At 35.9% G+C, this 14,161-nt stretch overlaps 1 protein-coding gene across 1 annotated transcript; it reads left to right on the plus strand.

The window, feature by feature from the left end:
- The first annotated feature begins 232 nt into the window (after positions 1-232).
- LOC145121736 (uncharacterized) lies at positions 233-598 on the plus strand. Its single transcript, XM_079057438.1, has one exon. The coding sequence runs from the start codon at positions 233-235 to the stop codon at positions 596-598; it is 366 nt and encodes a 121-aa protein (XP_078913564.1).
- Positions 599-14,161: the final 13,563 nt, after the last annotated feature.

Consider the following 14,161-nt stretch of genomic DNA (forward strand, 5'->3'; position numbering starts at 1 on the left):
AAAGAGGCAGCAAGAAAGAAACAATTAGCTGGTCTCTTTGGTTCAGCATCCTCCCTACCTCCAGAAACCTCCACACCACAAGGCACTCCCTTGTGGAACGAATCAGATCCATTTTTTTCCAAAAGTACCCCCGTCTTCTCCTCAAAACAGCCCCTATAACACTTACTCCCCACCCTCTTCCGTAAAATCTAAAACCACAGATTCTTCAGAAACCGAATCTGAAGACTTAACCATGAGTGGAGACGAAGCAGAAAAGACCCTTAGAGAGTGGGCCACTCAAGAGGTCAATCAGCAGCCCCTCTGTATCACTTTTCCGGAAGCCCAGAATTTCCAACTTAAATCTGGTCTGATTCATCTTCTTCCCACATTCTGCGGTCTAGAAAACGAAGACCCACATAAATTCCTCAAGGAATTTCATGTGGTTTGTTCTAGAATGAAGCCTCATGCAGTTACTGAAGACCAGATCAAACTAAGGGCATTCCCCTTTTCGCTTCAAGATTCTGCAAGAGAATGGTTGTATGAACTCCCATCTGGTTCCATCACCACTTGGACAGAACTCGCAAAGCTATTTTTAGAGAAATACTTTCCAGAAACGTGAGTCTCTAGTCTCAGAAGAGAAATCCTTGGGATCAAACAAGGAAAAAGAGAAGCTTTACATACTTACTGGGAAAGATTCAAGAAGTTTCTGGTACGGTGCACACATACTGGGATCAGCGATTATCAATTCTACAATTGTTTTTGTGAAGGCCTGACACCCATGGAGAGGCGTCTGATAAATGCTTCCAGTGGTGGTTCCTTGGGTGACATGACCCCATCTGAAATGAGAGAGCTAATTGAAAAGTTGACGATAGAGTCTAAACATTCCGGGAATGAAGACGAGTGGTATCCAGATCATCCAAGAGGGGTCGAGGAAGTCAGCAATGTTCATCTGGAAGCTCAGATATCTGAATTGACAAAAGCTGTTCTGCTGTTGACTAAAGAAAAAGCAGCTGCAAAGAAACAATGTGGGATGTGCTTGAACACTGATCACCCTACAGATATGTGCCCAATATTGCAAGAGGATACAGTTGCAGTCAAAGCTGTCGGGGGCTACCCACAGAATTTTCAGAATAATTATCAGCAGAAACAACAATTTCAGCCTCCACCCGGATTTCAGCAGCAGCGAAATTTTCATCAGCCGGGTTTTCAGCAAAATTTCCAGAATCAGCAGAATTCTCATTTTCAGCCCAACTTCCAGAATTTGAATTACCGGAATCAGAACACACAACAGCAACCCAATAGTTCTAGCGTGGCCTTAGAAGATATAGTGAAGAGTCTTGCCACGAGCACCCAAGCATTCCAGGCAGAAACCAGAGCTAGTATCAAGAATCTGGAGCAGCAGGTGTCTCAACTTGCCACTTCTGTGGGTTATCTGGAATCTCAAGGAAAGTTACCGGGCCACACCGAAAACAATCCAAAGCATAATGTTAGTGCTATTTCCTTGGGAAGTGGGAAAACATACGAAGGCCTAAGTGCAACTGAACCAGAAAACAAATCTGAAGAAGAATTTGAAGAAGTTCTGGTAGAAGAAGGAGATATCGAAGAAACAGAAAAAGGATCTGAAATAGAAGAGTATGAAGAAGTGTTAGTTGAAGAATTCGCTGAAAAAGATAAAGAAAAAGAAACTCCAGCACTACCCAAGCCAATTCTGAAAGAATATAAGCCACTACCGCCCTTCCCATCGCGACCGAGGAGCATGAAGCGCAAACGAGATGATGAAGATATTATGGAAATTCTTCGCAAGGTTGAGGTAAATATCCCACTTTTAGATATTATCCAACATATCCCTCGCTATGCTAAATTTCTGAAAAATTTATGTATTTCAAAGAAAAAAATGAAATTTAATGAGATTGTAAAAGCTGGTGAAAATATCTCTTCTATTTTGCAAAAAGTTTTGCCTCCAAAGTGCAAGGATCCGAGGATTTTCTCTGTTCCTTGTAAATTGGGGAACCTTCATTTTCCAAAAGCCATGCTTGATCTAGGAGCTTCGGTCAATGTTCTTCCCTATTCTGTTTTTGAAAAATTAAAAATGGGAACTTTACAAAAGACCAGGACAATTATACAGTTGGCTGACCACTATACAGTACACCCAAAATGTGTACTGGATGATGTTCTTGTCCAAGTGGATAATCTGATTTTTCCCGCTGATTTTTACATTTTGGACATGGGGAACTTGGAAACTTCAGATTCAAACTCTATTATTTTGGGAAGGCCTTTTATGAAAACTGCAAAACAAAAATTGATGTTTTTAATGGAATGATTTCATTGGAGTTTGATGAGGAAGTGGTTAAATTTCAAATTAATAATGATGATTTTCCTTCTGAAAGTATTTCTGTCAATTATATGGGTACCAGCAGTCCTTTATTAGAGGGCTGCTGTAAGTTTTCTAGTGTCTTTGTGCAAGAAAAATTCGCAGACAAGAATTTGTCATACACATCAGGGGAGCTGGCTACAGATAAGCTTGGGGAAAACAAAGGAGGGATCTTGGTTGTTGAAAAGGAATTCGTAGAAGCTGATAAACCTGAAAAGAAGTTATCTGAAGGGGCTGAGACGGGGTTAAAAAGAAACAAACTTTTGGAAGAAAAAGAGGGAAATGTGAGTTCTGATATAAATTTGAAAAGAAAGGAATCTGAAAACAATAATTTTGGGAAGAAAAAGAAGAAGATCAGAAAACGGAAGAAGTTTGAAAATAATTTGAAAGATATATCTGAACACAATCTGGAGTTTTTCCATGCTGTTGAACAAGTTCCAGATCCACCAATCTTTCCATATTTAAAGGGATCTGGAGTCACAAGAAATAAAGTTGAGCTTCAGAGAAGTCCCAACTACACCAGTTAGATAATCTGGTTGGGCAAAGTCGAGCCAACGTCTTTAAAAATGGGCGGCTTTCCGGGAGGCAACCCGATGAGTAGTTTTTACTTTTTATGCTTTCAATAAAGAGATGGTCACAGTACCAAGCAAGCTTGGGGAAATCAGAGGATCGACAGAGTTGCTAAAATTCAAATTTTTCTTCAACATTTATCGTCGAAATCAGAATTTCTGCAATCTATCAGGTACATTCATTCCTAGCTGCATATTTTTGCTTTTATATTCTTTATTGACCTGTTCATTCCTCTCTAAGCATTGAGGACAATGCATCATTTTAAGCTTGGGGAGGGGGTTAGTGTAAAATTTTCATTTTTCAGTTTTTTTTTAGTTAAATTTTTGCAAGATTTTCTTTTTGCATTTTATTTTCTGTATTGTATTTGCATATAAAAAATTCAAAAGAAAAAAAAAAGTCCAAAAAATATTTTATTTTTCTGCATTCGTAAATAAGAGAACAAAAAAAAATTATTTTTTTTTTATTTTCTGCATATAAAAAATCAAATTAAAAATGAAATCTTTAAAAAATTTACATGAGATGAGGATATTTTTTTTACATTCGATAGCTCTGTTAAGATGAACTGTGATAGTTGCCGAAAATAACAGTCTCGTTACAATCAATTTTAAGAATTATCTTTTCAAGTGCTTTAAATGTTTTCAATATGAACCAACATAAGAGTCGGATAATTTTTACAATGAAAGTGTGGGATGGAAAAACGAACAGTGTTTTGAAAATAATTTCCTTGAATTCCTTAAAAAGAACCTAGATTGGATAACCCTTATCATTCCTTGAAGTACTGAACCCTATAGTTTCTACGCCTTTTGAGGTTGGGAGGGAACTCTCGTTGTACCCACAAATAGTTATCATTTTTGAAGTATTGAAGATATGGTGGGCCTCAAAGTAAAATTCGCGCCCAGTCAATATATATGTTAGAACTGGTATATCAAGCAATTTGAAGAAATTTGCAATTCAAAGTCAAATCCAAATCAAGTTCAAGTCGAAATCAAGAAGCAAGCAAGTTAAATCTAAATAGTTGATCAAGACAAAGAGGACATGTGGTACAATGTGATTGATCCCTCGATAGTGGAATCATAGGGGTAAGCTTGGATTTTATGTCCATAATGGAGCTTACCGCGTTTATTGGACGAGTTCGGAAAAAAAGGAGGGGTTGGTCAAGCTAAGTTTTTATAAACGAATTTTCGTGAAATTATTTTTAAAAATACATTGTTTTCACAAATTTAATTTGGCGTAAAAATTATTTGCTCAAGCTTGGTTTAAATTATTAAATATAAATATGAATCGTTAATATAAAGTATTGAGACTGTTGTCTAGGTAGTGATTTCATTAGAGCTTCCTCGTTGTGAAATCTGATCATGTGAACAAAAAAAAGATTGAAGTGTTTTGATAAAGTTTAAATTTTTAGTTTCCTTAATCTTGTTTTAGTTTTAATTCTAAGTTTTTTTTTTTTGGTTATCTACATCTTTCCATTTGTTTATAATGTTTTATTCTTTTTCTTACTTGAGGACAAGTAAGGTTTAAGCTTGGGGAGATTTGTTAGATGTCATTTTATGCATCTTATAGGGTAGTTTTCATTAATATTTAGTATCATATTTTGTACATTTGCATGTCATTTATTTACATAATGTCTAGCTCGTGTATTTCGTTAGAATTCTCGTACTGCTCATGTTTTTATGTCAATTTTAGATAGTTCGAGTGGAGCAGTGCTTTGGGAGCAGTTGGATGCGTGTTTGGAGCTTAAAATGGAGCTTGGGACTTATGGAGTATGTTGAGGAATGTTTGAAAGATGCTTTGGTCAAGAAACATTCGATTGAATTGATCACACGAAGAAAGAATCTACAATCTAAAGTTAAAGGATGTTGTTGGCAGCTTTGACCCCCTGTCAGTATTTTGACCATATCTCGAGCACCGTAACTCCGATTGACGCGATTCAAAATGATCTGAAAAGTAGACGAAATTTCGGACGTATTAGGAGAACCTGCGATCGCAGGTTGTGCCCTTGCGATCGCAGGTTGGATCGTAGGTTGCCTTCGAGGTTTTGTCGAGCCAGAAAATTCATCAGCTGAGCAAAAAAATGAAAACGTGCGATCGCAGGTTGTGTACACGCGATCGCAGGTTGGCCAAAAAGTTCCAGAATAGCATCCTACATCATTAAAAAGGCACGAGACACGTTTACTTTAAAACCTGCGATCGCAGGTTGTGTATATGCGATCGCAGGTACGTCGTTTTTGCTGCTGGACGTATAAATAGACCTTATAACCTTCCAGTAACCTGAGTTGGCGATTCCAGAGGTTCCAGATGACGAAAATATGATTTTGGAGGCTTTTCTTCTCCGATTTTAGCAATTTCTGAAGATCTGAGGACTGTGGATCATCTCCTACGTTTAGTTTAGTAAGATTTAGTAGTTTAATGTTTCTTTTTATATCACATTTTAGCCATGTCTGGCTAAACTCTAGTTTTCAGTTTTGCAAAGACAATTACTTTTCATGTGATTGATCATTAGATCTGGTTTTTTATTTGTGTTTCTATCTAGATTCTTCAGTTTTGAGCTTAATGAATGTTTGATTTGAATTCTTGTTAGTCTGATCACCTAGCTAGGGTTTTATCATTCCAGTTAATCAGTTAATAGAATCCGTAATTGTTCTAATTAACTGGTAAAAGTAACAAGTAATAAATCGGTTCCGTGTGTGGGATTTAACTTTATTATAAACTTGAAAAATCATATCTTTACGCTTCCGAGCTTGTGAGAAGTATTGGGTATTGCTGGGAATTTTACAAAGAACTTAATGTAACTTTTCTGATTTAATTAAGAGCTTATTTAATTGAAAAGTAAAAAGTTAGGGTTAATTGAAGAGCTTGGTTTGATTAACTAGTTTAGGTAAAAGAGAAATTAGTAGAGCTTGTTAGTTTTTCTCAGTACCAGCTTAGATAGAACGCATCTCAAATAATCAGATCTGGATCAGTTGCATGATTAGGAAAGTCACAGCAGAACTGGAATTATTTTTATTATCGATTTTCGTTTCATTTAATATCACTGGATTTTTAGTTTTTAGTTTAATAAAAAACCCCCTTTTTATAATTTCTGTTTTGACTAGATGTGCCTGATGCAAAAAGGCATTGATCATTAGGCTGTGTCCCTGAGGATTCGACCCTGCTTCCCTGTGCTATATTTTTAGTGCAACCAGCAGTGATAAATTTATTTGTTTAATACGTGCGCGACAACGTGTTAACAAATTGGCGCCGTTGCCTGGGACACGGTGCTTTCTAATAGTTTTATGCCAAGAATTTTTCGTTCAGGTACACCTTTAGTTTTTGATCCAGAAATCGAGCGAACTACAAGGAGACTGAAAAAAGAGGCAGCAAGAAAGAAACAATTAGCTGGTCTCTTTGGTTCAGCATCCTCCCTACCTCCAGAAACCTCCACACCACAAGGCACTCCCTTGTGGAACGAATCGGATCCGTATTTTCCAAAAGTACCCCCGTCTTCTCCTCAAAACAGCCCATATAAAACTTACTGCCCACCCTCTTCCGTAAAATCTGAAACCACAGATTCTTCAGAAACCGAATCTGAAGACTTAACCATGAGTGGAGACGAAGCAGAAAAGACCCTTAGAGAGTGGGCCATTCAAGAGGTCAATCAGCAGCCCCTCTGTATCACTTTTCCGGAAGCCCATAATTTCGAACTTAAATCTGGTCTGATTCATCTTCTTCCCACATTCCGCGGTCTAGAAAACGAAGACCCACATAAATTCCTCAAGGAATTTCATGTGGTTTGTTCTGGAATGAAGCCTCATGCAGTTACTGAAGACCAGATCAAACTAAGGGCATTTCCCTTTTCGCCTCAAGATTTTGCAAGAGAATGGTTGTATGAACTCCCACCTGGTTCCATCACCACTTGGACAGAACTTGCAAAGCTGTTTTTAGAGAAATACTTTCCAGAAACGCGAGTCTCTAGTCTCAAAAGAGAAATCCTTAGGATCAAACAAGGAAAAAGAGAAGCTTTACATACTTCTGGTATGGTACACACATACTGGGATCAGCGATTATCAAATCTACAATTGTTTTTGTGAAGGCCTGACACCCATGGAGAGGCGTCTGATAAATGCTTCCTGTAGTGGTTCCTTGGGTGACATGACCCCATCTGAAATCAGAGAGCTAATTGAAAAGTTGGCGATCGAGTCTAAACATTCCGGGAATGAAGACGAGTGGTATCCAGATCAGCCAAGAGGGGTCAAGGAATTCAGTAATGTTCATCTGGAAGCTCAGATATCTGAATTGACAAAAGTTGTTCTGCTCTTGACGAAAGAAAAAGCAGCTGCAAAGAAACAATATGGGATGTGCTTGAAGACTGATCACCCTACAGATATGTGCCCAGTATTGCAAGAGGATACAGTTGCAGTCAAAGCTGTTAGGGGCTACCCACAGAATTTTCAGAATAATTATCAGCAGAAACAACAATTTCAGCCTCCACCCGGATTTCAGCAGCAACGAAATTTTCATTAGCCGGGTTTTCAGCAAAATTTCCAGAATCAACAGAATTCTCATTTTCAGCCCAACTTCCAGAATTTGAATTACCGGAATCAGAACACACAACAGCAACCCAATAGTTCTAGCGTGGCCTTAGAAGATATAGTGAAGAGTCTTGCCACGAGCACCCAAGCATTCCAGACAGAAACCAGAGCTAGTATCAAGAATCTGGAGCAGTAGGTGTCTCAACTTGCCACTTCTGTGGGTTATCTGGAATCTCAAGGAAAGTTACCGGGCCACACTGAAAACAATCCAAAGCATAATGTTAGTGCTATTTCCTTGGGAAGTGGGAAAACATACGAAGGCCTAAGTGCATCTGAACCAGAAAACAAATCTGAAGAAGAATTTGAAGAAGTTCTGGTAGAAGAAGGAGATATCGAAGAAACAGAAAAAGGAGCTGAAACAGAAGAGTATGAAGAAGTGTTAGTTGAAGAATTCGCTGAAAAAGATAAAGAAAAAGAAACTCCAGCACTACCGAAGCCAATTCTGAAAGAATATAAGCCACTACCGCCCTTCCCGTCGCGACTGAGGAGCATGAAGCGCGAACGAGATGATGAAGATATTATGGAAATTCTTCGCAAGGTTGAGGTAAATATCCCACTTTTAGATATTATCCAACATATCCCTCGCTATGCTATATTTCTGAAAAATTTATGTATTTCAAAAAAAAAATGAAATTTAATGAGATTGTAAAAGCTGGTGAAAATATCTCTTCTATTTTGCAAAAAGGTTTGCCTCCAAAGTGCAAGGATCCGCGGATTTTCTCTGTTCCTTGTAAATTGGGGAACCTTCATTTTCCAAAATCCATGCTTGATATAGGAGCTTCAGTCAATGTTCTTCCCTATTCTGTTTTTGAAAAATTAAAAATGGGAACTTTACAAAAGACCAGGACAATTATACAGTTGGCTGACCACTCGACAATACACCCAAAAGGTGTACTGGAGGATGTTCTTGTCCAAGTGGATAATCTGATTTTTCCCGCTAATTTTTACATTTTGGACATGGGGAACTTGGACACTTCAGATTCAAACTCTATTATTTTGGGAAGGCCTTTTATGAAAACTGCAAAACAAAAATTGATGTTTTTAATGGAATGATTTCATTGGAGTTTGATGAGGAAGTGGTTAAATTTCAAATTTATAATGATGATTTTCCTTCTGAAAGTATTTCTGTCAATTATATGGGTACCAGTAGTCCTTTATTAGAGGGCTGCTGTGAGTTTTCTAATGTCTTTGTGCAAGAAAAATTCACAGACAGGAATTTATCATACACATCAGGGGAGCTGGCTACAGATAAGCTTGGGGAAAACAAAGGAGGGATCTTGGTTGTTGAAAAGGAATTCGTAGAAGCTGATAAACCTGAAAAGAAGTTATCTGAAGGGGCTGAGACGGGGTTAAAAAGAAACAAACTTTTGGAAGAAAAAGAGGGAAATGTGAGTTTTGATATAAATTTGAAAAGAAAGGAATCTGAAAACAATAATTTTGGGAAGAAAAAGAAGAAGATCAGAAAACGGAAGAAGTTTGAAAATAATTTGAAAGATATATCTGCAGACAATCTGGAGTTTTTCCATGCTGTTGAACAAGTTCCAGATCCACCAATCTTTCTATATTTAAAGGGATCTGGAGTCACAAGAAATAAAGTTGAGCTTCAGAGAAGTCCCAACTACACCAGTTAGATAATCTGGTTGGGCAAAGTCGAGCCAACGACTTTAAAAATGGGCGGCTTTCCGGGAGGCAACCCGATGAGTAGTTTTTACTTTTTATGCTTTCAATAAAGAGATGGTCACAGTCCCAAGCAAGCTTGGGGAAATCAGAGGATCGACAGAGTTGCTAAAATTCAAATTTTTCTTCAACATTCATCGTTAATATCAGAATTTCTGCAATCTATCAGGTACATTCATTCCTAGCTGCATATTTTTGCTTTTATATTCTTTATTGACCTGTTCATTCATCTCTAAGCATTGAGAACAATGCATCATTTTAAGCTTGGGGAGGGGGTTAGTGTAAAATTTTCATTTTTCAGTTTTTTTTTAGTTAAATTTTTCAAAATTTTCTTTTTGCATTTTATTTTCTGTATTGCATTTGCATATAAAAAATTCAAAAGAAAAAAAAGTCTAAAAAATATTTTATTTTTCTGCATTCATAAATAAGAGAACAAAAAAAAACCAAAAATATTTTTATTTCTAGTTATTTTTTTATTTTCTGCATATAAAAAATCAAATTAAAAATGAAATCTTTAAAAAATTTACATGAGATGAGGATATTTTTTTTACATTCGATAGCTCTGTTAAGATGAAGTGTGATAGTTGCCGAAAATATCAGTCTCGTTACAATCAATTTTAAGAATTATATTTTCAAGTGCTTTAAATGTTTTCAATATGAACCAACATAAGAGTCGGATAATTTTTACAATGAAAGTGTGGGATGGAAAAACGAACAGTGTTTTGAAAATAATTTCCTTGAATTCCTTAAAAAGAACCTAGATTGGATAACCCTTATCATTCCTTGAAGTACTGAACCCTATAGTTTCTACGCCTTTTGAGGTTGGGAGGGAACTCTCGTTGTACCCACAAATAGTTATCATTTTTGAAGTATTGAAGATATGGTGGGCCTCAAAGTAAAATTCGTGCCCAGTCAATATATATGTTGGAAATGGTATATCATGCAATTTGAAGAAATTTGCAATTCAAAGTCAAATCCAAATCAAGTTCAAGTCGAAATCAAGAAGCAAGCAAGTTAAATCTAAATAGTTGATCAAGACAAAGAGGACATGTGGTACAATGTGATTGATCCCTCGATAGTGGAATCATAGGGGTAAGCTTGGATTTTATGTCCATAATGGAGCTTACCGCATTTATTGGACGAGTTCGGAAAAAAAGGAGGGGTTGGTCAAGATAAGTTTTTATAAACGAATTTTCGTGAAATTATTTTTAAAAATACATTGTTTTCACAAATTTAATTTGGTGTAAAAATTATTTGCTCAAGCTTGGTTTAACTTATTAATATAAATATGAATCGTTAATATAAAGTATTGAGACTGTTATCTAGGTAGTGATTTTATTAGAGCTTCTTCGTTGTGAAATCTGATCATGTGAAAAAAAAGATTGAAGTGTTTTGATAAAGTTTAAATTTTTAGTTTCCTTAATCTTGTTTTAGTTTTAATTCTAAGTTTGTTTTTGGTTATCTACATCTTTCCATTTGTTTATAATGTTTTATTCTTTTTCTTACTTGAGGACAAGTAAGGTTTAAGCTTGGGGAGATTTGTTAGATGTCATTTTATGCATCTTATAGGGTAGTTTTCATTATTATTTAGTATCATATTTTATACATTTGCATGTCATTTACTTAAATAGTGTCCAGCTCGTGTATTTCGTTAGAATTCCCGTACTGCTCATGTTTTTATGTCAATTTCAGATAGTTCGAGTGGAGCAGTGCTTTGGAAGCAGTTGGATGCGTGTTTGGAGCTTAAAATGGAGCTTGGGAGTTATGGAGTATGTTGAGGACTGTTTGAAAGATGCTTTGGTCAAGAAACATTCGATTGAATTGATCACACGAAGAAAGAATCTACAATCTAAAGTTAAAGGATGTTGCTGGCAGCATTGACCCCCTGTCAGTATTTTGACCATATCTCGAGCACCGTAACTCCGATTGACGCGATTCAAAATGATCTGAAAAGTAGACGAAATTTCGGACGTCTTAGGGGAACCTGCGATCGCAGGTTGTGCCCTTGTCATCGCAGGTTCGATCGTAGGTTGCCTTCGAGGTTTTGTCGAGCCAGAAAATTCATCATCTGAGCAAAAAAAAGAAAACGTGCGATCGCAGGTTGTGTACACGCGATCGTAGGTTGGCCAAAAAGTTCCAGAATAGCATCCTACATCATTAAAAAGGCATGAGACACGTTTACTTTAAAACCTGCGATCGCAGGTTGTGTATATGCGATCGCAGGTACGTCGTTTTTGCTGCTGGACGTATAAATAGACCTTATAACCTTCCAGTAACCTGAGTTGGTGATTCCAGAGGTTCCAGACGACGAAAATACGATTTTGGAGGCTTTTCTTCTCCGATTTTAGCAATTTCTGAAGATCTGAAGACTGTGGATCATCTCCTACGTTTAGTTTAGTAAGATTTAGTAGTTTAATGTTTCTTTTTATTGTTTTAGATCAGATTTTAGCCATGTCTGGCTAAACCCTAGTTTTCAGTTTTGCAAAGACAATTACTTTTCATGTGATTGATCATTAGATCTGGTTTTTTATTTGTGTTTCTATCTAGATTCTTCAGTTTTGAGCTTAATGAATGTTTGATTTGAATTCTTGTTAGTCTGATCACCTAGCTAGGGTTTTATCATTCCAGTTAATCAGTTAATATAATCAGTAATTGTTCTAATTAACTGGTAAAAGTAACAAGTAATAAATCAGTTCCGTATGTGGGATTTGAGTTTATTATAAACTTGAAAAATCATATCTTTACGCTTCCGAGCTTGTGAGAAGTATTGGGTATTGCTGGGAATTTTACAAAGAACTTAATGCAACTTTTCTGATTTAATTAAGAGCTTATTTAATTGAACAGTAAAAAGTTAGGGTTAATTGAAGAGCTTGTTTTGATTAACTAGTTTAGGTAAAAGAGAAATTAGTAGAGCTAGTTAGTTTTTCTCAGTACCAGCTTAGTTTTTAGTTTAATAAAAAACCCCCTTTTTATAATTTCTGTTTTGACTAGATGTGCCTGATGCAAAAAGGCATTGACCATTAGGCTGTGTCCCTGAGGATTCGACCCTGCTTCCCTATGCTATATTTTTAGTGCAACCAGCAGTGATAAATTTATTTGTTTAATACGTGCGCGATAGCGTGTTAACAGGTTGTCTCTAACTTTCATAGATACTTGTTAGAGAACTAGTATTGAACTGACCCGCATCAAGATCATCTCATGTATCGCTATCATGAACTATACTTAATTAAAAGGTAATATCTTTGTATCCTTAACACCTGAAATACATAGTGGGACTTAAGTGTAGGGAGTACTATGCTTTGATATGGTCAAATGTTGTTCTTTAACCGGGCAGTAATAAAATCTATTTTCAGGTATGGTGTGAACTATGCAAGAGGCTTATGTTAAAGTGATATTGCTAATTAACATATGATACTAATGGGTCACACTTACAACAATTTGATATAATTGATTATTTATTAGAAATTGATTTTAATAAATATTCAATAAACTCTTATAATTAAATTGGAAATTTTTTATTTCATGGAAATAATAATTTTCGTTAGCAAGTGATATTACATAATTCATATGAATTAATAAGTTGTGTACAACTTTTTGGACTAGTTGAAACCGTTTTGTCTTTTACTCAAAAGACAAAGATTATAGTTTATAAAACTTGAGTTTATTAATTTTAAACTAACTCTTCTTTTTATATATATAATTCCGAAAATTAGAGGAAAAGAAAAGAGTCATGGGCTTTCCATTAGTTTCTTCAAAAGAAATGAAGCACGGGAGACATGTTTATGACATGGGGACATATGTTCTTAAAGTGTTAAGACCTAATGGTTAATACTTTCACTTTATGCATATAAATAAGAGGCTTGCATTCTTGAAAGGCTTGCTCCATTCCTACCTCTTAAAACCATAACCTCCTTAGAGGAGGTTAATCTCACCCTTATGAACTTAAAGCTTAAGGGTTTAAGAGTTTATGGACTAGCATCTACATGAAGTTGAGTCATTGTTGGTGTCTCAAAGGTTCCACATTCTTCATCAACTTCCAAGCCTACCAAGAGGACCCAAAGAACTACAAAGGTTGTCATTTCTTCACCTCTTCTTTGGTTGTATTTAAATCTTTCTATAACTTGCAAGAAGATTTTTGGTGGGTATAAAATACTTATGTTATTTCAAAAATAAAAGTCTTCTGTTGCCATATTATTCAAGTTTATGAAACTATTTTTGAACTAAAACCTAATAGCCTATTTGTATGCATGTATATGTATGGTGGTATATGGTATTTTGGGAACTCACAAATCCTCGTGCTTACCCACTTCAATATAAACGTTTTTTAGGTACTTCATTGATACATAAGAAGGGCAAGGTTCGACTTTATACACGCGAATTTACAACATGTTTCCGCATAATGTACATTACACTCAGTTGTATTTTAATGAATAAAAATGAAAATTTTGGGTTGAAAATCAGGATGTTACATGTCGGGAGAGTACGTAGTTACTATAAAGTACATAATCTTAATAAAACTATACATACTAGGAAAATTATTTGTTAACTGTATTATATGTATTTTGTGTTACTTATACAATTATGATAATATTGCTTACTAGAAACTATATTGGACTTAGTTTTCCTTTAGTATAAGTATGGGTTAGGTATAATAAGACATGTAAAAGGTGTTTAGTTCCCAATAGGTTGTATATTGTTTTGGTCTCATTCGTAGTTAGAGTGTGAGATCAGAACCGACTGTCATATTCCTCATCTTCTTGGATGACCATAAATTGTGGGTCCAGATCTAACAACTTGCAAGTGTGTATGGGTCATCGACCAGAGTAGATGACAACACTTGACTGTTCATAGCGATCTAGAATTACATTGCTTGTATGGACTTATAACCCACAGAAGTAGATAAAATAGGATACCATCTTTATCAAAGAATCTAAACATTGGTTGCCTTTATGAATTGCCCGGGCCAATGACTCCCTTAGTTGTGTAGTCAAAC

Source organism: Lactuca virosa, chromosome 6 (assembly GCF_052849685.1).
Source record: "Lactuca virosa cultivar CGN04683 chromosome 6, Lactuca_virosa_CGN04683_v6, whole genome shotgun sequence".
NCBI classification, from domain to species: domain Eukaryota; kingdom Viridiplantae; phylum Streptophyta; class Magnoliopsida; order Asterales; family Asteraceae; genus Lactuca; species Lactuca virosa.

Coding starts and splice junctions, on each gene's coding strand:
- LOC145121736 (XM_079057438.1), top strand. CDS start 233: ATGAGTGGAGACGAAGCAGAAAAGACCCTTAGAGAGTGGGCCACTCAA.